This window comes from Anser brachyrhynchus, assembly GCF_964034855.1.
Source record: "Anser brachyrhynchus genome assembly, chromosome: 4".
Classification (NCBI taxonomy): Eukaryota; Metazoa; Chordata; class Aves; order Anseriformes; family Anatidae; genus Anser; species Anser brachyrhynchus.
The window spans coordinates 65,450,900-65,462,900 of NC_137698.1; the positions used below are offsets into that span (position 1 = coordinate 65,450,900).

The 12,001-nt window shown below is 34.8% G+C and overlaps 1 protein-coding gene across 1 annotated transcript in view; it reads left to right on the forward strand.

Moving 5' to 3' along the window:
• SLC2A9 (solute carrier family 2 member 9) overlaps nucleotides 1-12,001 on the forward strand; it is a 106,291-nt gene that overhangs the window by 62,384 nt on the left and 31,906 nt on the right. The window contains exons 9-10 of the mRNA XM_080588793.1: nucleotides 1,169-1,270; nucleotides 3,501-3,576. Coding sequence (XP_080444919.1) covers nucleotides 1,169-1,270; nucleotides 3,501-3,576 — 178 coding nt within the window. The remainder of the gene's footprint in view (nucleotides 1-1,168; nucleotides 1,271-3,500; nucleotides 3,577-12,001) is intronic.

The following is a 12,001-nucleotide window of genomic DNA, read 5'->3' on the forward strand; positions in this document are numbered from 1 at the left end:
CTGGTGTGGAAGTCCACCTCTTCAGGGTAATGAGGATGGCATGTTTTGAAGCCTTTTCTAAAGACTGCTGGTAAAACTGGCGTTGTGGGAGAAGTGCTTACACACGAGGCATTTCCTCCTTGAACAACTGTGTGCTTTCCTATAACACATTTCTTCTAGATGCTCACAGTGGAAGTGTATGTTGTCTCCAAAAATTAAGGGTATTGCTCCAGATTTCATTTTATTTGCTCATTTAATCTTTTGCTCGAGGGATGTCTGAAAGAGGGATTTCAGTCTCTAGCAAATAACAGTGTGACAGTCACATGATTCTGACTTTAAGTTATTCAAAATGATACATTTTGGGCTTCGTAAAATTGTTTTATCCTTCTCATAGCAATGCCAATTGTAATTGATAATTATGGTAGTTGTCAACGAGAATAGTGTATTAGAAAACATTATGATCTAAAATAGGTATTAGCCTATTTTAATGAGTCTGACTAGCAAAGAAAATTCAGTTTCATGTTGCAGCTTTTCAGGAATCTTTTCACTGTGTTCTTTTCTAACAGAAAAGTATTCAGATTTTCTGACCATTAACAATGTTGTGTTATCTTAAGGTGTTAAATATAAATTCAAATTGTGCATGAATGCACAGGTATCTGTTCTATAATCCCTTGTCCTAGTGAGGTTTTCTGATGGATGGATTTCATTTATATGGCTATTCAAGTGAAATCTAGATGATGACTAAATGTTTTTTTTTTTTTTTTTTTTTCTGAATTCAGGTGAACCAGAAATTAAAAACAAATTTTAGATTAATAAAAATTATTTAATCTAAGCTAAAAAGTTTTTTTGCTTAAACCTTTCAAGTTTATGTTGAAAGAGATGTTGAATGAGCTGTTGAAATTAAGAAACAGTTGAAATGCAAAAGCAAGGAAGTAATTTCTTTCAAAATACAATATTTAAAAATAGTATATTTTAAGAATATTATTATAGGAATTTGGTGCAAATTTGTAAGCAGTTAAATCAATGTAGAATTGTGTAAACATAATTGTGTAAACATAATTGTCAGGAGAATTATGAACATAGCATAGCTGATAGGTAGTACAAAATCAATTTAGTTATTTTTAGTTTTGGTCTTCATACTTACCAAAAGAGCATATTACATTGTCTGATGCCAATTTTTGTTTTCCAGGGCTTAGTTATTGAGCGACTTGGACGCAGGCCTCTTCTCATTGGAGGTTTTGGGTTGATGATTGTCTTCTTTGCAATTCTTACTGTGTCTCTGACTTTACAGGTAACAGTACAGTCATTAGATATTTTTGTTCTCTCTTTTGTCTATTTTAAACACCAGGTACTTGATACTTGTTTGCCTCAGTGTTCCTCTATAAGCCAATCCTTTTAATTGGTTTGATGTAAGGATTCAAAGGTCTGTCTTTTGCTTGTTTATAAATCTGGTGTTTTCAAAGCACTGTAGTTAGCTGTAGCAGGTTTTGCATTAAGAAACCATAGGGGCTTTGGAACATTCATCTCTCATCAAATGAAAGACTCAGGCATATCATGAACTACCATGAAGACAGTTTTACCCATAGTTGGGAAATGTTATATTCTGTGTTTTTATCCTTGCTTGTAAAGCAGTCTTCTTTCATACTATTTCATCATTATACTTAGGCTTGGATAAGTATCCATGTTTACTCTTCTATCAAGTCACATATTTTTATTAAAAATATAAAGACTTGGCCTTTGCAGAACATCTGCTCTTAAGTTTTCAGATGTTATTAGCAGTTAGTTCTCCAGCTCTTTCAAATGGTCAAAGGATAATCATTAAAACAATCTAAATACCGAGCCTAAATAATTTTTCCTTGTTTAGCTTCCATTTTCATAGTCATGTGGTTTCCTTTGACTTTTGAGGGCCTTTAAGATGTAAAACTGACAGTTTGGAACAGCATGGTTTTGGGTGATCTTTCAGCAAGCTGTTTTTTCTGCTGTTGTTGATTTCCATGTTTTTCCATTAATATGACTTTCAAATCATACTTCTTGGCTGAAGAGAGTCTGTTTTGATGAGCAGGTGCATGCAAGACCATTGCAAAGTTTTATATGACTTGCCTGTATGTGTAACACAATAAATCTTTACTTCACATACCTGTCATGACAGCTATAAGACAGCTCTTCAGAAGAGAGCTGTTAATGCAAGTTTTGTAAGCTGAGTAAAAGGTGTTCTTCCAAAACTTTTAAAACATAGTTTTATACATGAGGACATTCAGCTATTGGAAATCTCTGAAGTTTGAGTGCCTTTCTGTTTTACTTCTTTTCAGAAGTGTCTCAATATCTTAAATACTAGAGGGTACAAATAGGCTTGATCTCAGGGCAGTTTGTATCTACTCTGTATTTGCACATTCCCTTTCTCAGTGCCTTTGGAGTCTGGATGTGAGTTCACTACAAGTCCCACTACAGATGGGAACTCCAGAATGTGTAATTTCAGTAGGTTTACAAATCACTTTCTTTCTGTTAATGCCTAGGAGAACACTAGCATGTTTTCTGCATAATAGACAGACTATAAGAAAATGGGGGTCATTATTTAGTACTGAAATAAATAATTACTTATTTTACAGTGCCACTTAAGGTGATGTTACAGTTATATGTACCTTGATCAAATTTGCAAAAACAGTAAAATTCTAATAAAAGCAGTATTTAATCTTTGCTGATGAAAAAAAAAAAAAAAAGAGAGAGAGAAAGAAAAGGGAATCCCTGAGTTTTTCCTTACTTAATAGTGTTCTTATTAAGCATTCATGTAGATAGTTAAGAAAGAGAGTCCTGAAAACTCAGTAGAAATCGTGCAGAGTATTTCATGTTCCTACCATTTAGAGGTATGAATTGAGATAAATCTACTTTGAAGTAAAATAAAAAGATTGCCTTGTGAGGAAAATAGGTGATTCCATTTACAAGTCCACTAAAGAACCATTTATATCTTGTTCGCTTTTCCCAGTAGCTGTTACTTGCACACATGACCTTCCTTGTCTGCAAAGTAAGGTTATGGCTAAAAATGCCTAGACTGTGGCTTTCATGTGCTATGTGAAGTTTCAGATACAGCTGTCCTACCCAAAGGCAGCCTTCCATATCTGGACTTCTGCCCAGCCTTTAACTGGAGAACTTAGAAGCTCTGTGGATCATCATAGCTGCTCTATAACCTTTCTTGAAATATCTGAGGAGGACAGAGGTGCAGAATCTGTGCAACAGAAAGAAAAAACTCTTTTCCAGATTGGCTTGAACTTTAGCACAAGAAGTTGTAGACCTTTAGAGTTGTGACTTCTGTGGTGCAGGAGGTTGGCTAGTATTTCTCTTACAGAGAGCAAGACCTTCTATCCAAATAATCTAATAAAATTCTACAGAAATGTTGTGATTTTCTAAAGCAGTCCTAGACTAAATTCTGAAATAGAGAATGAATTGTGGAAAAAACTATTTCTGATTTTTTAATACTGGAGATAAGCACAATATACTTAACATGAATGTCTTTTTTTTCTACCCAGAAAAATGTGCATTGGCTTCCTTACCTCAGTATATTTTGCATTCTTGCAATCATTGCATCGTTCTGTATTGGACCAGGTATGTCTATTTTTCACGTTTCTTTGTACATCAAAGCCCAGCTATTCTTGCACTGGCAGTAATGTTTACAAATTGCTTGTTAGTAATATCACTTAATCCTTGCCTGAAGACCTCAAGAGGTGTAAGACAAGGAAAGGTAATAGCAGCACACAGTGATAGCCACATACGTAATAAAAACCCAAGTACACACACTCCTACTTAGCTGTCAGAACTAGTGCCTAAACTGCAATCAGTACCAAATTATAATGTTGGCAATTATTGTAGGATTGCTTCTGTTTTTTTAAATATATATATAGAGAGTCTAGTAGCTAGGTGTTCATTTATCAGTGCTTATGTTAGCAGGTTAATGCCAGTAGTACACTGGGAGACCAGTGCAGGGAGAGGAGTGGAGCAATTGAATCTTGCAATCCCCTTGTCCTTCTGTAGGTTCAGCTAAGTCTCTAGTATTACTGGTATATGTTTTTTTTTAGACTGAAGTTTTTTAAAAGGGTTTTGTAGAATAGAGCTGCTCTTGCTATTTCAGTACCTAATGAAAGTTAAATGTTGACTTGAAATTTCTGAAGAACTTCCCTTCAATTGTTTTAAGTAGCTTAAATAATTTAAGTGCAGCTACTTATAGTATCTTTCTTTGTTTCTTCCATAAAAATCTGTTGAAGTGAGTTCTAATTTGTTGCATATTGCAAACACGTTCAACCAGTTTTTAGAATCTGCAGATCAATATGTTCTTGTGCGTTGTATTTTCAGCATCTTAAAATTAATTCTCTACATTTCTCCTTTACCTCAATATTCATCATAATAGATTCCATTTTTCTTCACTTAGCTTCACATAGACCCTTGCTGAGACTATTCAGAATTTCCTGTTTTACTTTCCACTGTCTTTGGAGCAAAGTATCTGTAGATATATGCAAGATCGACAGCTTTTTTTTTATTATTACTTGTTTTCTCCAGATTTTTTTTTTAATATATCTCCTTCTCTGTTTTTCACCATGCTTATTGTTTTCAAAGCCAAAGAACATTGTAATGTACCAGCAGCTACCTAGTTGGCTTCTCCACCTCTTCTTTATACCCGACAGTAGTAGGAATATCTTGATAGTATTGAACATTGCTTTGCTTTTTATGAAAAATTTGGTAATTGACACTTCAGTGGCTGAGAAGAAATTACAAAGAATCATATCTTGGCTCCTCTGCAATTCAACAGCAGATTTTTAGTTGACTTTTAGTGGGGCCAGATTTATCTTCAGTGAAACTTCTCTGAGAGGGGTTATCTCTGTTTTGTTTAATGGGGCTTAGGAGCTCTGAACTACTTTCCTACCTCTCAGCTGGGAGCATTTCTCTTTCAGAATATGAAAGCAATTTCAATTATTGGCCATGTTTTAAGATGGATGAATGAGTCTCTTGATGCTGTTTAATCATACAAGAATCTATCAGTGCAGAAGAAGAGAAGGCCAAGTAGGGCAGCTGCACTTCTTTTTGTGCAAGCAATGATATTTAGGTTCCAAAACTGGAACCAAACTATTGTACTGGTCTGCCTAGGTAGGTTGGGCCAACCCCAACTTCCAGAATTTCTGAAGCAGAAAGCATCTGAGAGAAACTGTGCCAATTTAGTACTAATGGCTACAAGAGGACTTGGACCTTAGGATATCTTCATGGAAGATTGAAGTTACTTGGCAAATCTCAGAATTTGCTGGGTTTCTTAGTGTGAAATATTACTTTGTATTGCTATTCTGTGATCTAAAATTTAGTTGAATAACTAATCAAACTATTATAAAACTTGCTAATTTTTTTTTAAAAAAAAAGACAAAAATGCTGCTGCAGATGTAAGATTGCAACTGTGTGTGAGGAATAAGAGATGAATTCTGTGGAATTACTTATCCTTATGTTTCCTTAAATAAATGAAATGCAATACACTGAACATTTCAAGATAGATCAGAATTATTCCCTAACTGAAAAAAATTTCAGTGTTTCCTTCAACCAAGTCAAGTATGGCACTACAGTCAAAACAGTAATATTTTGAGTAAAATAAATACAAGAATGAAAAGATTATTCTGAGATTCCACCATAAGAAAATTTGGAGTCCAATGGATTTCCACATTTTTTTGCAGTTTCAAGGATGTCACTCTGCAGCTGGTCCTGCAGCTGCATTATCATCATTATCATTATACCTTCTCCCATTGTAGCCTACGCAGGTAGTACTTACTGATCAGTGACCAGCTGCATGTATTTATTTCTGTCCCAGTGTGCAAGACATTGTAACATTTTTTGGTTATTAGTTAACTCACATACAGTTACATAACACATTTCATTTGTTCATTTTCCATAAAAGGAAGGGCATAATTAATAAAAGGGCATAATTAATTCACAGTAGAACAAAGAAAGCAATGAATTGCCTGGGTTAAATCTTCTCTTTCTGAAAGACCTCTATTGGATGGGTAGAGGTGGGCTTATAGAAAGAAGAAGATCATTACCCACAATCCACATACTAATTAATTGATCTGGAAAGACAGAGGAATGAACCTCATCATGCTGTTGTGTAACAAAGATAAGATACAATTCAGCCAGGTTTCAGAAATTTGAGCATTAGTGACAATCTGTAATGCTGCTTTGAAACATTTTGACAGCATGCCTAATGAGTTCACTGGAACTCTTCCTGTGATCTTAGCTTCAAACTTTGTAAAAATTTAAGTAAGGGTTGAATCATGCATCTCTTATTTATGGAATAAAACTATTAGTGTTGGCTTCTGTGGAACAAATTCTGTCTGAACAAAAATGACTCATGAGTAAAGATTCTAAGTCCTAAATTACTACAAAAAGATCAAAACTGAATAGTGTGTACTTCCGTTCTTTTATTCCAGAGCTCTGCAGTCCAATGGAAAATCTGTATTTCTGGATCTTCCTAGATAGGGCAAATAACGCTCACTAGCAATTTTCAGATGACTTAAAATCTTGACTTCGTTTTTTTCAAAAATATATTGTGACAGTTATTAAATTAAGGTACCCTATATATGGCAGAAATTATGTTCATATGATACATGTACTAAGGAAAAAAGTTATTTCTCAGGGAAGTGTGCAATACCACTGTAGTGTCATGGTAAACAAAAATATCATTTATTATAATGGGAAAGTCATTAATGAAAATTAACCTTAATTTTCATTTCCTTCTACTGTTGGGGTTTTAGTAAGAACAAGTAAGTAAACAAGAACCCACTTCTGAACAGATCTCCAATGCAGTGGCTGTTAGAGAATGTCTAAAGAAAAGTATGAACAAGGCAAGCACGTAAGACACTTTTCCAGAAGGAGTGCAAAACTTTTCAGCTTAGTATATTCCTGAGAATAGTTTCTAAGATTTTCATAGTCTTGCATGAATTTGTTCATTCTCTGTCTGAAACTGTGCAAAATTTTAACATCTGCAGCATCCTTTGGCAAAGAAATCTGCATGTCTACCACCTGCCATGTGTATAACTACATCCTTTGGCTTTGTGATGCCTTCTATGTCTTCCATTGGAAGAAATGGAATAGTTGATCCTCTTCCTCCCTCTTCAGGTTTCTTGTGATCCAGTAGACTTTTACCTTATCACCTTTTCTAGACTGAACGGCTATTTCTTATTGCTTCCTTCTCAGAGATATTTTATAACACCCCTTTAGTAGGAAAGTTTCACACTTAAATATCTGATATTTTTTAACACTCTGGCAGTTTAATGAGACAAGACTGAGGCTTAGAAATAAATTTCCCATCTTTCTGGTCAGTAAAAAGTTTTTTACACCAGAAAATTAATGTATTTTTTTATTATTATCAAGTTGCAACTTTTAAATATTTTTAGCCTTTCTGTAGAAGGCTGAGCATCATTTGTTTATATTGTTTAACCAAGTGCTGTTGTCATGGTATTGCTCATGCTTACTATCTTATGAAATTCTTCTGTAGAAGAGCCATGCTCTTTATGCTCTTATTTAGAGCATTTCAGCATTCAGTGGAGTAAATCCCACATGGTTTGTAATGATTCTGCAGATACAGATCTTCATCAAGGATGAATTCACTTTACATTCATTGAGCTATTGGTATTTGGAAGAATTATCCTATCTGAGAATAGTAAATAATGTGGACAATTGAGCTCATAAAATACTCCTAGAACTTTCTAGATAATAAATACAGTATTTGCTCTCTTGCTAGACCGTCTGATACTTGCTTGATAGCTTATATATTGTGTGGCCTCCCACTTTCAGAATAGCATATGGATGAGTACCATCTGCTCTTTACAGCTAGAATCAGCTGTTACTATATTTTTTTTTTCTATTCGTTTCATTTTTCTGAACTCAGATTTTCAGTTTGCAGATGTTTTTCAGGCATATTGCTAAGCACTGAAACAATAACTTTAACAACAGGTATGTTCATGCATGTGAGTGATTTGGTACTTCGTTTTTATCAAAGGAAAAAAGAGCAGAAAGAAATCTTTCGTATATTTACCAAAAAAAATAAAGTTGCCCTTATGTTCAGAATAGACGATCTGTGATGTGAAAGAGAAAAATACCCTTCAAAAGTCACTTAGTTCTATAAGTTAGGGAATCATGCTCTTCCAGACATTTGGTTCATTGTGCTTACTTGGTTAATTATACTCAAGTAAAGGTATTTGGTTGCAAAGAAACATACTGCTTTCCAGTGTTATTTTGGTTATGTGAACAAGTTAGTAAATATTTTTACAGTTTTCACCTCAAAATGTGAAAGCTGCATGGAAATGTTTTTCATGGTCACACATTTGACCTGAAATAAATATATAGTATGCTTCAACTGAGGAAGTGTCATCCAATATAGAGTAAACAGAAAGGACTGATGAGTTTGTTTCTCGTTCCTAAGGAGACAGCAAGGAAAAAAAAAGGAGAGAGAGAAATACAGAAAACAAATCAAAGAAAAAATTTAATTAGAGAACAGTTTCAATATTTCCACAAAGCATTTGTGCTGACTTTCAGCTTCAGAGCAAATGTATTGATTTGGAATGCCTTGACTGAGTGAGCAAATACTGTGCAACTTGTTGGAAATTTAGTTAATGATAGATGGGCTTAGGTACATGCAAAACGTCTTCCTGCTTTGACCTTGTCTTAGAGTTATATTTTTTAAAGAAAAAAAGCTAAAACCATCTATAGTTATTCCCACTTTCTCAATTAAATCCATGTAGCTGCTTCTTCACGGACAGAGAATAATACTACCATGTTGAACTATGCCTGCAGAATCAATGTCTAATTCAGGAAAACCACAATAAAATCGGACTTAAACAGGAAAAGTGTAGCTTATTTCTATCTGTTTACTTGAATTCCCTGTCTACCCATTGTGTCTTTGCAGCAGTTGCTGTGCAAGCAAATTATTTTTTATTTTGCTGGGTGAATTGAAAAATATCTATATGTATGTGTGTGTATTGGTGAATTTGAGGTAGTTCTACAAAGCTGCTGGAAATTGAGTCCTTTAATCTACTGGACTGTTAAAAAAAAAAACCTACAAAAACAACAAATAAACAAACAACAATAAACCAGCTTACACAAGATATGTCCAATCCATCCAGAGACAGTTTTCTGCAGAGGTGTAATACCACCTGTCAGGGAGGCTGTATTATATGCTGGGATAAGGGGTTTTCACTCTGTTTTTGAAGCTGTTCCAATTTCTTTAAAACACTTAAATATTCATTCTCTGTACCAGAAAATGACTCTTCTGCCATGTGTCAAGAGATTCACCCCAGATGGTGGTACATGTGGGGAAAAAGAAAACCAACTGTAATTGGGGATTACAGCAATGTTGGCATGGATTTACAGATAACTTTCCCAATGGAAATAAGCATGACAAAAAATACAGCAAGACCTTGAATCTTTGGGAACTTGGCATAAAGCAATTCAATACGTTGTCTTTGTATGAAGAGATTTATTAATATTTCTTCTTTAGAAGACCATTGTGTTTACATGTTTACATCCTTCTATCCAGTTTTGATAAATGGAGGAGGTAGTGCTGCAGCTGGGGAGGTTATTTATGAGGTCTGTCTTTAAAACAACTAAATGAAGGGTAGGATGTGGACTGTTTTAAGAATATTCCTAACTTTAATGTAGTCCTTCCTTTATCACCTTCTTTCAGAAACTGAAAAAGTATTGTATCTTTCAAATCAAGCCTTTGCAAATTCAGTGACACTGAAAACAGTAAACTTGAGCGCTGGACATATTTTACCATTGGCAATAAGTACAAATATCCCAAGACCTTATTGTTGTAGCGAGAGCTGTAAAAGATGTCTGCGTTGCCCTTCATTTTACCCCTCTAGCTCGGACGGAGGTTAGCCATGTGTGCACAGGCAGGTTTGTGGTAACATTCCTTCCTCCATGGGACATTGCCCAAGTGTTACCTGGAGCACTCTGAAAGGAAAAAGCAAAAAACAAAACAACAAAAAAAACACCTTTAATTATCACAGGCAGTAACAGTAGGGAAACTTTCAGAAATCTGAGAAGTTGCGTTTTTATCTATTGCCTGATAAGTCAAGCCATCTTTGTGTGGGGAACTTGTGTTATTTGGTAGCACTTGAAGTCTGAGATTAGTGACATGGCTGAAGACTCACTTTATCATTCTCATTTCTTGTAATAGGTGATGTGTATGTTCAGGCAGCTGGAGCATAAAAGAGACTTAGAAAATAAGGAGCAGAGTGAGGATTTAAGGATGTCTGAAAATGTTAGTTAAGGGAGAATATAAGAATGATATCTATAAGTATCACATGGAAAACTTCACTATAGCTATTTCCATTTTATCTATAATTCATTTAAAAGACAGTTTTATGTTACCACACTATATGCACATTCTTTTACATCTTTTTTGTCCTAACATATTGCCGTGTATCATATCTCTGTATTCTAATGTGAAAAATATGCATGATATTGTCATGTGCCGCATCATCATTTGTGTGATGAAGACTTAAAGTTGATTGTTAGAGCAAAGAAGTGCTCATGGAGCAGTTTGCACAGGAAGGCTGCAAAGAAAGGCTTCTGTGAAGGTGAAGTTTTATATGAAAAGATACTGAATAACTTCATCATGTTTAACAAAACAGAAGATTGAGAGTACGTTTTCTGTTTCTAAATACATGACCAAAAGGGAGAACAACATTGAGAAGGGATAATAAGCTGAAGGCAAATGTAACTGCAGAAAATAACAACAAATCCCAAATCTAGGTGCTAGCTAGCCGTGAAAAAAATTCAGGGAGAAATTGGAGGAAAACTCCTAACCACTGCAGGAGCTAAGTTCTGTTTCAGCTGCGCAGTGGAAACAGCAAAAGGGGAAACTAAATAGCAAAAGGAGAAACTAAACAAACAAGCTTTATAAATTTATAAAGCAACTGTATGAAGTACTGCCTGAAACAGCTGAATATGGGATTTGACCCAGATTTAGTCTGATCCTGTGTTCCCTTATCTCCAAGTCCTGTGTTCTTACTCTACCTCCAAGTAGATCCTCTGTATAAAATCTGTCTTTGCTTCCATTTGTCAAAAAGCCATTGTGCCTGCAAAGATAAAGATGTTCTTAGAGAGGATTTTGTAGCTGGTCATTATGTAGAGCGTGTAGCCCATGACTTACATCAGTACCTGTTTGTTTTTTGTTTGTTTGTTTTTAATTCAGTGGAGCTTCAGTGAGAAGAGAGCAGGAGTATGTATTTAGTCCTTACACAGTATTTTCAGGGCATCTGACTTTACTGTCTTATGTTGTGTAACATCTTCAAAATGGTTATTCTGGCCCAAAATCCCATAGGTATTTCTGTGGGTGAGTAACACTCCCCTTCAGAAGAAATACTGACGTTAGTGGTGTTTGTGTGAGGTTGAATTCAGTGTGAATAGTATCAGAAGTGAATCATTGTGATTTTCCTTCAATTTCTTCTTATAAAATAAGTTCCTGTTCAGTATGCATCAGGACGGCAAAGTCAGATGAGGAGTAGGTTTCCAGAGAAACATGATGAGAGACACGCTTTCATCACAGAAAAGTGAAATCACTAAAATTCAGTCTTTGATGGAATTTGAAAAAAATAGTAATTTTATGCTTGCGGGATCTTCATTTTCCAAGTCTTGCTTTTAGTACTGATTACACTTTCATGCACAGCTAAGAAACATTAACAGACCAGACCATTTCAGAAAAATATTTCACTTAGTTTTTGTCTCTGTTTTGAGAGTTTTGTCTTGTAACTGAGTTTTATAATACATACTTGTCATGGTTTATTGAACGTGAGTGAAGTTTTTCCTAGTACAGCTCAATATAGACACAGTGGAAACATGATAATGGTATATTCAGCATACGTTAAATTGACATTATAAAGTAAACAAAAGTAAACTCAGAGGAAATCATTTCTGTGCCCTGAGGTGTATCAAAGATATTTTGGTATTTAAAGTTTAAATCAGTCTGTGCTCTTATTCTGAATGCCAGTGTACA